Source organism: Rattus norvegicus, chromosome 20 (genome assembly GCF_036323735.1).
Source record: "Rattus norvegicus strain BN/NHsdMcwi chromosome 20, GRCr8, whole genome shotgun sequence".
Lineage (NCBI taxonomy): Eukaryota > Metazoa > Chordata > Mammalia > Rodentia > Muridae > Rattus > Rattus norvegicus.
The window spans coordinates 12,926,358-12,944,578 of NC_086038.1; the positions used below are offsets into that span (position 1 = coordinate 12,926,358).

General features: G+C 48.4%; 1 protein-coding gene across 5 annotated transcripts in view; it reads left to right on the top strand.

Annotated features, from left to right (window-relative positions):
* The window catches only part of Cabin1 (calcineurin binding protein 1), a 122,052-nt gene that overhangs the window by 33,608 nt on the left and 70,223 nt on the right, over nucleotides 1-18,221 (top strand). For 4 of the 5 annotated variants that reach the window (XR_005497345.2, XM_063279580.1, XM_039099130.2 and 1 more), the window contains exons 19-24: nucleotides 553-668; nucleotides 7,491-7,652; nucleotides 9,895-10,101; nucleotides 10,209-10,354; nucleotides 13,744-14,005; nucleotides 17,316-17,576. Coding sequence is in view for 4 of the 5 variants with exons in the window: in XM_063279580.1 (XP_063135650.1) it covers nucleotides 553-668; nucleotides 7,491-7,652; nucleotides 9,895-10,101; nucleotides 10,209-10,354; nucleotides 13,744-14,005; nucleotides 17,316-17,576 (1,154 nt within the window). In the remaining variant the exon portion in view is untranslated. Of the gene's footprint in view, nucleotides 1-552; nucleotides 669-7,490; nucleotides 7,653-9,894; nucleotides 10,102-10,208; nucleotides 10,355-13,743; nucleotides 14,006-14,702; nucleotides 17,269-17,315; nucleotides 17,577-18,221 lie in introns of those variants that run through there. The other variant, XM_039099132.2, reaches the window with a different exon arrangement.

An 18,221-nucleotide genomic window follows, 5' to 3' on the forward strand; every position in this document is an offset into this window, starting at 1 on the left:
TTTCTTGTTTGGGACGGTCTGGTAAGAGATTTAAGCTGTGTATAGCTGTGTGTAATGCCTTCTGGTGTCGTCTGTTTAAATATGTTCTGCCCTTCCCCCCAAAAAGAGCACCCAAATAAAGTGCTAATGGTCTCTACTCGCCCAGAGTTCCAAGGACCCTGAGACTCTTGGGGAACTAGTAATAATGCAGTAGTCAGGGGAGCCTGAGTGAGGAGTCTTTCAGAGTTGTGAGAGGAGTGTGACTGTAACTCCCTCGTTGAAAAGCACAGGAGGTGTTTTGAGAAATGTGCACTGGAAGCCAGTATTGGCTCTCAGGATTGTTTCATTATTTTCAGTGAAGTTTTCATTTACATTTAGAAAAATGTACGATTTCAGTTGATTTTTGATACATTTAGATTGCTGATGAAAGCCAGCTAGGTAATTACTTAGAAGACAGAAAAAGGAAAGAGAAAAAAAATTCTGTGGTCATATACGAGAGACAGAAGGGTCCCTGAAGAAGCGATGTCGCCGCCCTCCTCCGGCTGCCGTGCACTAACTCTTGCCTTTCCCCAGGGATCTCGGAGATGCCCATGCTCCCATCTTCCCTCATGCTGCTCAACACAGCACATGAGTACCTGGGCAGGAGGTCCTGGTGCTGCAATTCAGATGGAGCGCTGCTGCGATTCTATGTGAGTGAGCCCTGGGCCTGCCAGCATAAGGGGGGGGGGGGGCTGGAAAAGCCAGGGACTCCTTTGGCTTTGTGTGTGTCTGCCTGAAGGGGTTCCCACACTGAGTCTTTGACTAATGCACAGCTGTAATTACTGAAACTTACGGCAGACAATCTGGACTAGGTTCCTGTGACCTTTTTTCTTTCTGTTACTGTGAAAATACCAGAGAATCGTCTTTAAAGGAAGAAAGGTGGGCTGGAGAGATGGCTCAGCGGTTAAGAGCACTGACTGCTCTTCCAGAGGTCCTGAGTTCAATTCCTAGCAATTCTCTAGTTTGCCTCATCTTTACCCAGTTTTTCCTACTTTCTCGGGGCCCTGTGTTTGTTACTTGACTTTTCTCCACTGGTGTGAAGTTTAGAGCGTGGGTATTTTTGTTCACTTGGTTCATCGCTGATGAATGTAGCACCTGACACAAAATAAATACAGGTTTCTGTGAGTCAGGGCTCTCTAGGGGAGCAGATCTGATGGAACTGATATTAAAGAAGGTTTATTAGACTGACTTACAGAACATAGTTTGGGTAGTCCATCTGTCTCACAGCAGAGAGGCTGAGAATCCAGTAGTTGTTTAGTCCATGACGTTGGATGTCTTTGCAGTCCCAAAATGGGGTAGAGTCCAGGAGGAGTCCTGGAGGGCTGCTTGTTTCAGTTTGTGTTGGAATCCTGAAAAGTCTGCTTTTTTTAAAAAAAAAAAATTATTTATTTTATGTATATTAGTACACTGTAGCTGTCGTCAGACACACCAGAAGAGGGCGTCAGATCCCATTACAGATGGCTGTGAGCCACCATGTGGTTGCTGGGAGTTGAACTCAGGACCTCTGGAAGAGCAGTCAGTGCTCTAACCACTGAGCCATCTCTTCAGACCCAGAAATTAGACTTTTACTACCAGCTGCTCCAACAGGACAGATAAACTTGCCAGCTAGAGTGAGGGCAAAGCTTCCTTCTTCCACGTCCTTTTCTATGGGCTGCCTCCAGAACATACAGCTTAGATTTAGGGTGTGTCCACCTCAGATAATCAAGAATATTCAGGGGCTGGAGAGATGGCTCAGCGGTTAAGAGCACTGACTGCTCTTCCAGAGGTCCTGATTTCAAATCCCAGCAACCACATGGTGGCTCACAACCATCTGTAATGAGATCTGACGCCCTCTTCTGGTGTGTCTGAAGACAGCTACAGTGTACTTATATAATAAATAAATCCTTAAAAAAAAAAAAAAGAAATAATTAAAAAAAAAAAAAGAATATTCATCACAGGCCTGCCCATAAGTTTGGGTTTTGGTTGATTCTAGATCTAGTCAGGTTGACAACCTAGCTCAGCCCTCACAGTTGAAGGCGACTGAGTGTGTACACTGCTTTGCTGTGCACAGGGTTGATAGTCGGCCAAGCCTGTATCCAGGAGTCAGTCTGCTTTCATTGTTCTGCCAGCATGCAGCCATTGTCTGCTTCTAGGAAGTCTGCAGGAAGCTCTCTCATGAAGAGAAGCTGGCAAGACAGCTCAGTGGTTGCTGTAGAAGGGTGAGGACCAGAGTTGAGATCCCCAGAGCCCACGTGTCTTAGAGTTACCAGTGCTGTGATAACACCATGACCAAAAAGCAAGTCAAAAAGGCAAGGGTTTATGTAAATAAAGGCTTATACTTTCATCACTAAAGGGAGTCAGGGCAGGAACCTGGAGGCAGGAGCTGATGCAGAGGCCATGGAGGGGCGCTGCTTACTGGCTTGCTCCTCATGGCTTGCTCAACCTGCTTTTTTATAGAGCCCAGAACTACCTGCCCAGGGTTGGCCTCTTCCACAATGGGCTGAGCCCTCCTACATTAATCACTAAGAAAATGTCCTACACCTGGATTTTATGGAGACATCTTGTTAATTGAGCCTCCTTCCTTTGTGATGACTCTAGCATGTGTCAAGGAGACACAAAACTAGCCAGCATACTGTGTAAGTGCATCAGGCGTGTCCTTCCTCATGCACCGCCTCTTTACGCTGGAGGATTGAGCTCCGGGATCCACCTCTTCCTGTCTCCTCAGTGCTGGGATTAACAAGCACCCACCCCACTACACCCTGCCTGTTAAATGTGAGTTCTGGGGGTCAAACTGGAGTCCTCTTCTTTTTTTTTTTTTTTTTTTAAAGATTCATTTATTTATTATATATAAGTACACTGTAGCTGTCTTCAGATACACCAGAAGAGGGCATCGGATCTCTTTATAGATGGTTGTGAGCCACCATGCGGTTGCTGGGAATTGAACTCATGACCTCTAGAAGAGCAGTCGGGTGCTCTTAACCGCTGAGCCATCTCTCCAGCCCTGGAGTCCTCTTCATGCCTGTACAGTGAGCACTTTCTGTGCTGTGCTATCCCCAGCCATTTGTCAGCCCTTATACTTTACAGACTTAAACAGTGGTGGCGATCCAAGAGGGCTTCTGTGGATCTTAGCTCTTTGTAATGCTTCACAGTTATTATCGAGGTGGAGTGCTTTATTCACCACATCCTGTGCAGCTCAGGTTCTGGAATTCTGGAGAGGGACCATGAGGAAATAGAGAAAGTCAAGTGAAGTGGGATCAGATTAGAATTCTCTTAACCGTTCCCTCTACCACCTGCCACCAGCCTGGAACTTCAGCCTGTTCATTAGCGCAGCACCTCGGCCGTGGGATTAGCCAGTAGTAGGCCTCTGTAGGCCATCAGTCTCAGGCTGAGCACCTGGGACGAGGATGCGCAAGAGAAAGCTTTGCTATTACTCTCGAGCCTGGCCCATGTGGGTAATGGCTTTGTCAATGTCCCATGGGTCAGTTGGCCTTGGCACCTTCAACAGGCCATGCCCATGTTAAAGTACACCTTCACTGGGGCTTTTCCTCTTCTCGGGACTGCTTTTAACTCTTTTTATGTTCCTTGATCCTTGGTTTCTTCTTTCATAATTTGGCCGCTCATAAAATTTGTAAGTTTTCCTGTGAATTAACTTACATTCTCTGCACCATCCCCCCACGTTGGTTCTTTACAGATTTTCAGTCCTTTGGGGACAGGTGTATTTGGGTACATGTACCAAGCACCCCATTCCTGTGCAGCTGTTTGTTTCTGTTTTAACTTAGTGTGATGCCTCATCTGCTGGATTTTGATGTTCTTGTTTTGTCTTTTGGGACAGGGTCTCACTATGTAGCCTACATTAAACCCCTGACTCCCCTGATTCAACCGTCTGAGTCCTAGGAGTATAGGCATGACCTGTACATCCAGCCAGAATGTAAACATTGTAATATCCAGTCACCACACTTTTCCTTTATTGCTCTCATGTCCCCATTTAAGCAGTCTTTCCAGGGACCTGGGGGGAGGCACTTGCTGTCAAACCCTATGGCCTGAGTTTGCTCCCTAGAACCTGCATGATGGAAGGAGAGAACTGAATTCCTCTACACGTGTGTCATGGTATGCAAGTGCCTGCTCCTCCATAAAGCAAATAAATAAATGTAAACAACAGAGGGAGGAAGGAAGGAAGGAAGAAAAGGAAGTTGTGAAGGAAAAACAAAGAGAAATCAAAGCACATACCTAGAATCCCAGCACTTGGGTAGTGGTTGGTGAGGCAGGATGATCAGGAGTTCAGTCACCTCAGACACATGAGAGCCTGTCGATAAACAACACACACACACACAGATATACACACACACAGATACATATACACTCACACTTACACACACACTCACACATACACTCACACACACAGATACACACACACATGCAAACATACACACACAGATACACACATTCACATACACACACATAGATACACACACACAGACACACACTCACACTCACAGATACACACAGACACACACTCACACAGATACACACACTCACACACACTCACACTCACAGATACACACACTCACACACACACACTCACAGATACATACTCACACAGATACACACACATAGATACACACATAGACACACACACACAGACACACTCAAACACATTCACACTCACAGATACACATACTCACACACACCTTCACCTACCTTCACACACACACAGACACTCGCACACAACACACACACACACACAGACACTCGCACACAACACACACACACACACACTCACACACACGATTCACGATTGTAACATTTCTCCTGGCTTCTTGTTACACACATTCTTCATTCCATTTGGAAGTTAGTTTGTTTATAAGAAACGGCAGGTCCAGTCTCACATTCTCTATGGTTTGAGCTCTTCATTAAAGAATTCTCCTACTGAACCCGAGGCTCCTTCCCCTCCCGTGGGTCCACAGGATATCCCTAGGCACTGTCTTCACTGACGTAAGCAGCTTGTCTGTGCCTTTGCCGGTGCCACAGACGTCTGCTAACTGTTAGCATTCACGTCCTTACCTTTCCCATCCTATTCTTTTGGATGTTCTTAGCTTCTCCTTTCATAACATTGTAAGATAAAATTTTGAGAAATTGCACCCTCCTTGGAATTTTGATTGGAATCAGTGGTCTTATTGATTAATGTGGGAGAGAAGTGGCCACATTGAATCCTTTAGTCAAGAATAGTCTATCTCTCCATTTATCTCAGTCTTATATGTTTCCACCTCTTATTTCAGTTCTGTGCATTTTGTTTGAAGACGATGTTTTTGTTCTGGGGACCCAAGAAGGCCTTCTATGTGCCAAGCATGTAGTCTGCTGATGTCCTACACTTCCAGCCCTGGGGATCTTTAAACAACTTTCTATTGCAAGTAGATACTTAAATTAATTTTTCTATCTTGTTTTGCAGACATATTGTAACATTTTAAAAAGAAATTTCTGTCAGACATAGCCTCTCAACTTACTACTTGATTTAATTGTAATGAGTTGTGGACTTAGTGTGTTCGTGTTTCTCTCTCTCTCTCTCTCTCTCTCTCTCTCTCTCTCTCTCTCTCTCTCTCTCTCTCTCTCGGCAGCACCTGGTCACAGGATTCTGGAAAGAAGAGAGAGTTTGTGGGCAACTCCTCAGACTCGAAATAGTGCACAGTCAGCAGGATTTGTGGAGCTTAAAGTTGAATTTCCCTTTCTTTCTTTTTTGGTATTATGAGATAGTTTTGATTTTGTAATGATATTAGAGATGAACATATTAGGCAAGCACTGTCCTGAGGGATGACCAGCCTTGTAGTTTTTTTTTTTTTTTTTTTTTTTTTTTTTGGTTCTTTTTTTTCGGAGCTGGGGACCGAAAGTTTTATTTGAATCAGGGTTTCTCTGAGTTGTCTGGACTTACGGTAACTTGAACTAACATAGGTAGACTGTGAGCTTTGCTCTCTCTTTTTCAAGTTTCCCAGGAAGGTAGCTTCAGGTATGTGTCTAACTACAAAATAGTTTTCCTTCTCTTGATTTACTTTAGGGATTTAAAGTATAAATGCTGTTCTCCTATTATAACATTTTTATTAGTTCGTTGAAGATGGTCATGTTCAACTCTTACCCCTGTCCAGCCCACTCTTCCCTCTCCCCCTAACTTGCAGTGCACCATTCTTAATTCCTACAAAGACGGACACACTCTAGACTTGACCCACGGGCAGTAGTTTGTCATTTCCCGCCTCTGACACCAAATCTGGTCTTTCTATCTGTACATTTTAGCTATTGCTAACTCTGATTATTTATTGATTATGGATTTTTCCCCTCAAGTCATACATTTTAGAATAAAGGTGTTCTGTTGTTAAGTGTCTAGTAATTTCTCCATTTTTCATTGCTAAGCTTGTTTATGCTTTTTCCCTCCTTTGAAATTAAAAAAAAAATGTACACTTTAAATCCTACCACTCGGGAGGCAGAGACAAGCAGGTCTCCGTGAGGTAGAGGCCAGCCTGGTCTCCAGAGCTAGTTCCAGGGCACACAGAGACTTGGGGAGGGGAGAGGGGATGGAGAGCTCAGAGCTTGGGAAGTAGCTCAGTAGGTAAAGTGCTTGCTACAAACGTAAGTAAGTACATAAATAGGTAAATAAATGAGTGTGTAAATAAGTAAGCAAACATGTGTGTAAACAAGTGTGTAAACAAGCAAGTAAACAAGTATGTAAACAAGTATATAAACAAGTAAACAAGTGTGTAAGCAAGTGTGTAAACAAGTAAACAAGTGTGTAAATAAGCAAGTAAGTAGGTATGTAAATAAGTAAACAAGTGTGTACATAAGTAAGCAAGCAAGTGTGTAAATAAGGTAAGCAGTGTATAAATAAGTAAATAGATTTACTTTTCATTAGTTTTGTCAAAACCACGAATGCTTGAGAAGAGTGTATATTTATTAATATACACTGGGTATAAAATAGGCATGATGTTTCATATCCAGAGATATAACTCGTTTGCTATATTGTTCATATCTCCTCTGGTTCTCAGTAATGGTTTGTCGGGAGATTTTCCTCAGCCCCAGTGGGACTTAGAGTGGTTTGTTTGTAAGTATTTAGCACCATTTCCTCCATTGGAACCTGAACTTTCCTAAAGTAAGTTCTGTGTCAAACCGTGCCTAAGAAAAGCTGCTTCTCAGTGAATGCACACTTAGTAAATGGATGAAGATGTTACCTGAAGCATCGTGTGGTGGTGCAAACGCTGGCTAGAGGCGCCAAAGTCCGGCGGGTCACACGCTTCAAAGGATCCTACCGCCAGATCCAGCCAGAGCAGTTCTGCAGGGATATCATGTCCTTTCTAGGAAGTGGGTCTTGTGAAATCTAGCCACACCAGGACCTCAGACGTTGCCTCCTCAGGGTAAAAGAGTGGATGAAGTGGCGTCTCCCCAGGGTCCTGCCGTGACAGGCAGGCTGAGCCTGTGTATGTGTTTTCTCAGGCATCTCGTTCCACTTGTCATAGGTGCACGTTCTCCAAAAGGAGCTTGCTGCGTCTGCCTCTGAGGACACTCACCCCTACAAGGAGGAGCTGGAGACCGCCTTGGAGCAGTGTTTCTACTGCCTCTACAGCTTCCCCAGCAAGAAGAGCAAGGCCAGGTACCTGGAGGAGCACTCAGCCCAGCAGGTGAGGGTGAGCCTGTGCCCAGGCCGGGCAGGGGCAGCTTTGGGAAGCAGGAGCTTCTGAGAGGACATCAGATCTGTTGCACTGTACAGTCCCACCTCAGCCTGGAGCAGATAAGGTCTGAAGGTTGAACAGAGGAAAGGGCTTTTCTTAGAAGTTGTAATCCAGAATTGATTCAAAATGTAGCATGGCATGACAGTTGTTCCTACGTTTTTTTTGTAGTTTGGATTACTTGCATAATTCCATAGATACTTTTCTTCTTGAGTTGTTTTTTTGCAGAGTCCCATCGGGTATATTATGTCATGACTAATATCATGAGCAGTTCTCCAGTCTTAGCTATTCTATACTCTAAAGTGTAGGCTCTTAGGGTGGCACAGGCACTGTGGCCTCAGGGTGTGGGGCCAGCCTCAGCTTCCCAGTTATGATGGACACACTACCACATATATGCACACCACCCAAACCACCCACACACCACACACACCCCACACGCACACCCCACACTGTTCACACCACCCCACACATACCACTCACACACACATACATACCACACACACACAACACACAAAATACACACCGCCCATACCACCCATACACACATACACACACCACACGCACACGCACACACACACATATACATAACCACACTGACACAACACACATACAGTACACACATACCACCTACCCATACCCCCCACACACCCCCCCACATCATCCACGCACACCACACACACACACACACATACACATAGACACTACACACACACCACACACACACACATGCACACCACACACACACATATTCACACACACACATGCACACACACATACATACCACACACACACAACACACATACAATACACACATACCACCTACCCATACCCCCCCACACCCCCACATCATCCACGCACACCACACACACACACACACACACATAGACACTACACACACACCACACACACACATGCACACCACACACACACATATTCACACACACACACACATACCACACAGACACAACACACATACAATACACACATACCACCCACCCATACCACACACACACACACCACCCACCCCCCCACATCATCCACGCACACCACACATACATACACACATACACACCACACACACACACAAACATACACACACATACACACTACACACAACACACACACACACATACACACCACACACACACACATACACACACATACACACATACACGCACACACCACCCAAACCCCCCTTCCTGCCCCCCCCACACCTGACCAAGTTGCATAGTTCCACAGATTATAACCTTCAGTTTCCAACATTTGCTTTTCTAGAGACGAGGTCCAGCCAGGCAGGATCCTAACAGTCATTTCTTAGGCTAGCAGTGTCGTTCGTCGTGTAGATTGCCTGGCCAGCATTGATGAAGCCCTAGGTTCTGTACTAGTGACTCACAGAGTCAGGTGCTGTAGAGTGCACCCTCAGGAGGTGGACATGGAATCAGTAGAACTTCAGCATGAGTTCAGTCAGCCTGGACTGCAGGAGATCCATGTGTTGAGGTATTGGATGGCCTAACAGTTCAGAGCACTTGCTGCTCGCAGGGGACCTGAGTTTGTCTCCAGCATTCATGACAGGTGTCTGCTCCCTGTGACCCTTCCAGGGATCCGGTGCCCTCTCTGGCCTGTGTGACACCTGCACACGCGTGCTATATACATACAACACACCAATAACAAGTAAACTAGATTTAAAGAAATAAATTCTTGGGGTTGGGGATTTAGCTCAGTGGTAGAGCGCTTGCCTAGCAAGCCAAGGCCCTGGGTTCGGTCCCCAGCTCCGGAAAAAAAAAGGAAAAAAAAATTCTTGACTAACAGTCAATATTAAAAACTATTTAGCATAGACTTGCCTTTATCATTTACTCTCCTTCATTAAGAAAGTTAAATATTTCTGTATGTGTCGTGTACATAATACATGATTAGAGTTATAGCCTTAGCATTAATAATGTGATGTCTTTCAGGGAGCTTTGAGCCTCTGGAAATTAATTCTAAGATAGATTATGTTATGCCAACCCAAAACCAAAAGACTGTCATTTCAGGCAGCTGGAATGGAGGCCCTTGCCCTCTGTGCAGGTTTAAGAAGCAGACTAGGGAAGGTGCTTTGTCTTCTCCAGCACACTGTGACCTCATCGCACTGTAGAGGACCGTTTCCTTGTTTCTTAACCCGGCATGTGCTCTGAGTCTGCCCCTGTCTGTTTTCAAGGTGGACCTCACCTGGGAGGACGCCCTGTTCATGTTTGAGTACTTCAAGCCCAAGACCCTCCCTGAGTTTGACAGCTACAAGACCAGCACCGTCTCCGCGGACTTGGCAAACCTGTTGAAAAGAATCGCCACCATTGTGCCGCGCACAGAGAAGCCCGCCCTGAGCATGGACAAAGTCTCTGCCTACATTGAGGGAACCTCAGCGGAGGTGGGCCTCAGGGAACATGGGATGGTGGCTCCCCTCACGCACTGCTGTCTGACGAGCTGGCACCCTTGACTCCACCTCTTCTCCTAAGCTTGCCTCTCTCGTGCCAGGTGCCCTGCCTTCCTGACGGGGCAGACCCCGCCCCTCCAGTGCTGAATGAGCTCTACTACCTCCTGGCTGACTATCACTTCAAAAACAAAGAGCAGTCCAAAGCCATCAAGTTCTACATGCATGACATTTGCATCTGCCCTAACAGGTGGGTGTGTGCTGGGAGCCATGCTGCTGCAGGAGGCCTCCTGAGCCCAGCTAGCCAGTCAGTTCTCCAGTGAGCCAGTTTCAGTCTCCGTGTCTGTAGCAAGATGAGGGGAAAATGACAAAATGGTTTAGCATTCTTGAGTGAGGGAGAAGGCTTCTTCCGAAGTCCACAGGGAGGCGTGTTGGTGTCAGTAAAAGTAGAAGATGACCTTTTGGGCTCTGATGTACAGCGCAAGGACCATATTGTTGGGTTTGTGTTGTTTCTTTTTCTGGTAGCAGGCACCAGGGCAACCAATGTGTGTTTTGGGTAAATACCATAGGCTCTTTAATTGCTTTGGGAGTTAAGAGGGAGTACTTGTGGCTCAGTGGTTAAGAGACCTCACATGGCCACTGTAATTTCCTTCGTAGGATCTAACATGGGCCCCAGGCACATACATGCTGCACATACATACATACATGCATACATGCATACATACATACATACACACACATACATACATGCATGCATACATACATACATACATACATATCTGCAAACCACGTAAAGTAAAGTGCATATCGGAAGAGGCGTCCTAGAAAAGCTAGAGCCAGAGGTTATGTCCCTTGCTGTGATGTCTCATCACACAGCTCTGCTGTGCTTCCAAAACTCGGCACACTTGACTAAAGGGGCGGTTTGGGAAAGTAGCCTTTGAGTGTGGTCAGGATAAGGTCGCCCCTGTGGCCAGCCCGTGTCTGAAGGTTTAACTACAGGCAAACGCTCCAGAACTACTCAGGGCTGCCGTGGTGCTGTCCTTCCAGGGGTGAACGCAGAACTGTCCTGCCTCAGGAAACGGCAGAACTAACTTTTCTACAATCCTACCTGAGTCAAGGGAAGAGGGGCTGGCCTCCGAATACAGATCCAGTTTGTAAGATGTCACCCGTGTGAAAGGTCCTCGGAGGCCCCCTTTTGTTCAGCTTGTTTTCCTCCTGGGAGGGGGCCGTGCTCAAAGCCCTGGTTGTCTTTGGGGTCGCTCCATGAGTTGGCTAGCACAGACCAACACTTACCTGGCTGAGCTTGTGCTGTATGACATTATGGATTGATCACCTGCTTCCCCATTAGGAAAGGGGGAGTTCTGAAACCTGCCACTGTGGCATGGTAGGCGCCTGGTCCACAGCCAGTGGAGTAAGAGTCCTGAAGGCTCAACGAGATCTCCATCTAGTCCAGGGGTTCTCAACTTCCTAATGCTGGGACCCTTTAATCCAGTTCCTAATGTGGTGACCCCCAACCATTTATTTTATTACTATTTCATAACTATAATTTTGTTACTGTTGAGAAGAACTGCTGTCACCTCTTAGAGGATGTTAGCCTATTAGATCCATCCCACTGGTTGCGGAGATCTCTTCTCTGAGGACGGGCCCTAACATAGAAAGGGTTTTGTCACCTTGGTGCTAGGTCTCATTCCAGAGCCTTCTTTATTCTGAGCTTCACAGGCAGATACCAGTGGAGGCTTGGGCTCCATCTGGTCCTTGGTACTAGCTAAAATCTAAGGTTTGTTTTTCTCTCCTTCTTTCTTCTTCTCCTTGAAGCCTTTTGAAGGGGTGAAGCCCATAATAGATGGCTGGTGGCAGTAGGGTCTGACTGCACTGTTAGAGGTCCCTGTGAGCATCTCGCTGAGCTTTCCTGCTTTTGCTGGACTACAAGTGGACCAGGTTAGATAGGCATTGGGGTGGAGGTGGGCTAAGACCTAGTTCTGCTCAGCAAACAGCTCTGAGCCCAGTACCAGGCCTGAACCTGCTCTGCACAAGTAAGAGCCCAGAATGTGGACTGTGGGTACCTCTTCCTCCTGGGGTCACATTGTTACTGAGCCAGAGGCAGCCTGCAGGCCTACACTCCTAGGATATGGGTTGTGTGGTGATGTACCTGGATGAGACACTTAGCTCAGGAGGGGTCACTCTCAGTAGGTTTTCCCCTGTGGGTTTTTGTTTGTTTTTAATGTATATGGGTGCTTTGCCTTACGTATGTCTGTGCGTCTTGTGTGTGCCTGGTACACCTGGAGGCCAAAAGAGAGAGAGAATGAGATCCCTGGAAGTGGAGTTCCCGGTGGCTCTGGGTTGCTGTGTGGGTGCTGGGAACCAAGGCCAGGCTCTTGGGAGAGCAGCTAGTGCTCCTCAATCCTGAGTATCTGCAGCCTGCTTAGCGCTCACAGTGATGATTTTCTCTCTGGCTACTCCGTGTGGAGGACGTGGTCTCAGCCACCCGCCACATAGGCACAGTCACGTTTCCTTTCCTTGAGGTGAGGGCAGCTCCTCCCAGAATTGTTGGATGTTGAAAAGAAGTCCCTGTTGTGAATTGACCTTGATAAAGAAGAATCTTCCCCTTAAGCCCTTCTTCCCCAGTTCCCCTCTCCAGAGCAACCTGAGCAGGGCTGGGAAGAACTGGTGGCTTCAGGCCCCAGGCCCCTGAGGAGAAAGGCTGCTCTGGGAAACCTCTCCCGTGCCTGCTGTCCTCTGCACCATGGCATGTTTGGTGTCTCTCCTGCTCCTCTCTTACAGTGTCATCCGTGCTCATTGGAGGGCAGGGAAAGCAGCCCTGGGCTTCCCCGGCCTCTTCTGCCTGCCGTCTCCTGGGGTGGTCAGACAGTTCCGCACACTAGCTGACTGAGGGTGGGTAGGAGGGGCCGCGTTTTCTCTTTTCTGACGCACACTGAGAAAAGAGCTCTCCAGGAGCTCTGGGAGCTCTTGGTCCTGGTGTGCTGTCTCCATAGCTCCTTAACATTTCCTGGAATCTTGTGTTTCTGCCTCAGCTTCTTTCAGGTGGTCTCAGAACCATCAGGGCCCAGTCGTCACCTGCCATCTTGTTCATGATTTTGTCACTGGGCTCTGAGTTGAGAGATGAGGGTCCCAGAAACAATAGGAATAAACGGGGTACCTAGGGCCCCACAGTTCTCTGTTCCTGAGCTCTTGCTTGGTGAGCAAAGAGACTCAAGAGACAGAAAGGACATTGAAGTCTCTTTGTTGCCTTAGCTGGGTCCCCGTTGTAAAGCCTCGTGGAGTGTCCTGATCCTTCATACCAGAGCAATGCCATGGGCGACCTTTTAATGCGGGGAATAAACTCCAAAGCCTGTCTGTTAGAGCAGTCACTGAATGCTTGAAAAATGCTAAGGACATAGAAGAAACATTTTGTCTCTTAGCACATAGACCTCGTCCTCATGTATGTAGTGATGCGGGATCAAGGCTGCGACAGTGCTGTTCTAAGTCATGGTCCTGGCTGTGCGCCATAGCCACCCTGGGTTTTGAGTCATTCTGTGGAAGCAGAGCTTCTGCAGCACTGACCGCCTGACCGTCCGGCTGCAGTGTCTGCCTCCCTCCGGGACCGTGGTGTTTGCAGCTGGCGCTCTTTCACTGCCCTAGGTTTGATTCCTGGGCAGGCATGGCTCTGGCCCGGGCCAGCCGAATTCAGGACAAGCTGAACTCAAATGAGCTGAAGAGTGATGGACCCATCTGGAGACATGCCACACCTGTTCTGAACTGCTTCCGGAGGGCCCTTGAGATTGACAGCTCTAACTTGTCCTTGTGGATTGAGTATGGCACCATGTCCTATGCCTTGCACTCATTCGCGTCCCGTCAGCTGAAGCAGTGGCGAGCCGAGCTGCCTCCTGAGGTTGTGCAGCAGGTAAGGAGGGTGCCGCAGAGGGCCTGCCATTCTCTGTCGGGGTGGGCTGTCCAAGGTCCCTGCCTGTCTTCCTTCTTACCCCCCCCCCCCAGCTCTCTGGTACGTGCGAGCTGTTTCCTGCGGTAATTAATATCTTTGTTTCTTGGTCTTTGGGCACCTAGTCCATTGACAATTATTTCAGTCTACACCTCTGACCTGACTGACTGGTCATCAGTTTGAATGGCGTTGAGTAGTAGAGAAGGGATGTAGGCCATCTGAGGCAGGCACCTCTTCCCTGTTTCCAAAGAAGGACTTGAGGGCCATGTAACCCCTGGCGTTAGGGTTTTCAGTCGCTGTGTGTGGCATTCCTCTAGAGCAGGGTACAGGTCTGACCTGCAGCAGTGGGTGAAGGAGTCACGCTGACATGTTTGCGGATGTCTTAGCAGGGAGGGAAGGGTGCTGGAGATCAGACCCAGTCAGTGTCTGGCCTGGTGAGCACAGACTGCTGCAGAGCTAATCCCCGTGCCACTCAGGCCAGCAGGTCAGTAAGGTGCTGTAGCTCAGAAAGGCCTCTGAGGAAGACGGTGTTGAAGGTAGACAGTCCGTGGTTTCAGGTTCTGCGCTGATCGGTCATCTGAGATGAAGACCCCAGGCAAGGTGACGGCACTGCCAACACCGTTGAGGCTCCGCCCTCCTCTGAAAGCACTGTCTCCTCCAGGGGGAGATGACGCTGCCTCCAGGAGCCTGCAGAGTAAGACACTGGCTCTGGCCCTCTGAACTCCTCAGATGATGCTGGAAAGGATGCTGAAGAGTGCAGCATAGCCTTCACCAGAGGTTGCCAGTCTTATAGTCTGAGTCACAGCCCTAACACTACCATGAGCACAAGGCTACCGTTCGAGGACCTCAGCCCCGAGAGAGTCATGGATGAACCTACTTAATGAGGACTGAGTTACTGTAATAAATAGTGAATAAAAGATGTCATTGGGCCTTATGGAAATATTAGTAGTGAAAATGCCTCCTGACTCTTGTGTAAGGAGAATTTGACCGTTGTTTGGTGAACAGAGCTCGAGTTGACTCGTGGAGAGCTCAGCTTCCTGAGTTGTGTGAGTTCCACCTGTAGCATTAAGTTTAGTGAGCTGCTTTCCCAGAGCTATGAGGAGGTCCCGCCTGTCCCCTGGGCACCCTCCCACATAGTACTGTTGCTTTCTCCTCTGTGCTTGGGCAGCATGGCCCTCAGTTTAGGAGCTCGTCTCTGGCTTCCAGACTCTCAGCAATTTGGTCCCAACGTTTTCCTTCCTTCGGTGTGCAGACCGTGTGAACACCACAGATACGTGAGAATAGTGGCTCCCATATCTGGCTGGATCTCTCGTGTGGGTGTGGAGCTTGTTAAAGGACAAACCATCGGCCTGCAGACAGAAGCCGTGCTCTTGCAAGCTCCTGGGTGGTCATTATGTTTTCCTTTATCAGTTTTTAAATCTATTTTTTTTCCTCCAGTAGTTTAGATGTGACATCATAGGGATGCATTTGACACCAGAAGCAGAGGATATATGTGAGAAATGGCCTTAGAGGTCCCAGCCCACTGCTAAGAGAAGCAGACATCAAGTGTTGCACAGGGCCTCACCCTGACAAGAACAGAGTGGAGAACCACCTGCATGCCTCTCTAAGAAGTTGTTATTCTGTTTATATCTTTCTAGACTGTACATTTAGAGAAATCTAGGAGGACTTGCCTATTAGTCTATTTCTTTTATCCTAGATACTGTTGTACTAAATGCAATGTCTGGCTTCCCTTTTCCCTCAGCCTGTGCTGTTGGTCTCTACTCAGTCAGGCTCTACGGCTCAAATACAATCCTTTTATATATGAACTCAACTCTGCTGTAGCCGAGCATACAGAAACTCCTTAGTGCTGTAGAACTCGACCCTTTAGGTGGCCTCGTAACATTATGGATGCAGTGATGCTCCAGGTCGACACAGTGATGTGAGGTGATCCCTCCCTAGTGTCCCTCCCTGTGAGATTTCTCACTTGTACCTTCCAGAGCGTACTTGTTCTGAGAGCCAAGAGGAACCGCCTCTGCACCTTCTGCAGAACTTTGTCCAGTTCCTGCAGGTAGAGGGCAGTCTTGATGTCCCGTCCTGGAGGAAGGGAGAGGTTTGGTCTCAATATCTGGTGTGCACAGTGCTCTGCATGGCTGCACTGTGTGCCCTGGGCCCTTCCCACCTCCGGGAGGCGGCGTCCTAGGATGCAGTCCCCTGGCTGCGTGAGCAGTGTTTACTTAGCACGTCTGAGGACCAGGCTGATGCACCTGATTTCTGTATCTGAGCTGCCGTGGTCTTAGCTTTTGCCCTCGCCAGAGGTGGCGTGCGGGAGTAGAAATATCCCCTATGGTGTTGGGTTTAAGGCACAGGGAAAGAACTGGGGACCAGAACTTCCTAACCAAGTGCCTTGACATTCGTTCTGTGCTTCATGCACAGACCAATGAGAACGACCAATGCCTTCTCCCACGCAGCCCTGGGAGTTGTCAGTCGATGCCAGCCCCAGCAGGCACCCTGTATACAGACTGAAGAGCCATGAGTAAGGGACTCCATTCTGTTCAGAAGATGACAAGCCAGAATGGAGTTACATAGCCAAGCTTCTGGACACGCGGTCTCTCCTCTTCCTGAGTGGCATATTGTTCCTGCCGAACTTAACAAAACTGGGGTCATTGGCAGGGCCACAGCTATTAAGCAGTGCAAGCAGAACTACACATAACCAGCTGCCCTTCCCGGAAACACTGGCCGCAGAGCCTCATTTTAGATGCAGTGTGATGGAATCCCTCTGCTTGCACACCCCACTGAGAGCGTGGGAGCAAGGGGCTCCCGCCCTGCTGTGGAGCATTCTATGGTAATGGACGCCGGAGACCAATGAGGCATAGTGTATCAGCCTTCTTCCTCCTTAACCTCCTTCCAGCTGTAACCTGTGGCTGAGGGACACCAGTTCTTACCACAGCTGCGCAGGTTATAGTTGGGAACCCTAGAAAGAGATCAGTAGGCACCTCATAAACTCATCTGTGAGGGTGGTGCTACAGAAGGAAGCTAAAAGAAAGGACCTTTGCATTAATGAGAAATGGCTGGAATCTAAGTCAGGCTTCATACCTTGTGTGCCTCTAAGGGACTCCCAAGCTCTGCATCTCGTCTGCAACTGTGAAGTGGTGACAACAGTTCTGGGCCTCAGGGTCACTGAGAGGAATGTAAGTCTGTGGACAAGTCAGCTGCTTCACCCAAGGAAACCATGATCCCTAGGTAGGTGCAGACATTGCACCTAAGGCCGGTCTGCGGGCTTGTGATCTTGTTGTAGATGGAGGATCGGCGAGACAGCATGCTGGAGACAGCCAGGCACTGTTTCACGTCTGCAGCCCACTGCGAGGGTGATGGCGATGAGGAGGAGTGGCTCATTCACTACATGCTGGGCAAAGTGGCCGAGAAGCAGCAGCAGCCGCCGACCGTGTACCTGCTGCACTACCGCCAGGCGGGCCACTACTTACACGAGGAGGCCGCCCGCTACCCTAAGAAGATTCACTACCACAACCCGCCCGAGCTGGCCATGGAAGCCCTGGAGGTAACCCCGCAGGTCCAGGGTAGGATGTGGGGGTCGGTTGGAGGGTCTGCCCAGCCGTGCTGTCTCCCTAGGCTAGAGCTCACAGTCCCAGGGACCCCTGTAGCCCCGCTGGTAACACGTCTGCTCAGCGGCTTCCTGCTCACCTCGGTGAAAGCAGCCTGGCCTCCCTTTCTAAGAGTGCCTTGTCTTTCTGGAGAGAATGGGCATTCTGTTTTCATTTCTCCGAGGGAGCAGCCTTCCTCCTGCAGCCTACCTGTTCTCACTGATACTAGAGTGCAGCATCCGGAGCTGCACAGCCATTCAGACCTGTTGCCTGTCAGTAGAAGGGTGGTCACTCTTGTACCTAGGTGCAGATAGGTATCTAAGGCTGAGTGAGGCCTCAGCCTGGGCCTGGGTCTCCCAGCTTAGTGGGTTAGGCCAGGGCAAAAGCGGGCTTCTCTTGATAGCGAATGTTGTGTTCTGTTCTGGTTTTTCCTCTGCTGTTCACTAGAGCAGTGTTTTATTTATTGCAGGATTCACGTTTATGATTTCTAGAATAGGGTTGATGAAGAATGTACTGTTGTGCATAGCAGTCCTGATCAGCACTCTTAGAAGTGAGCAAACAAGGAACAGGCGTGGAAACCCAGGGCTGCTTGGCTCAGCCCA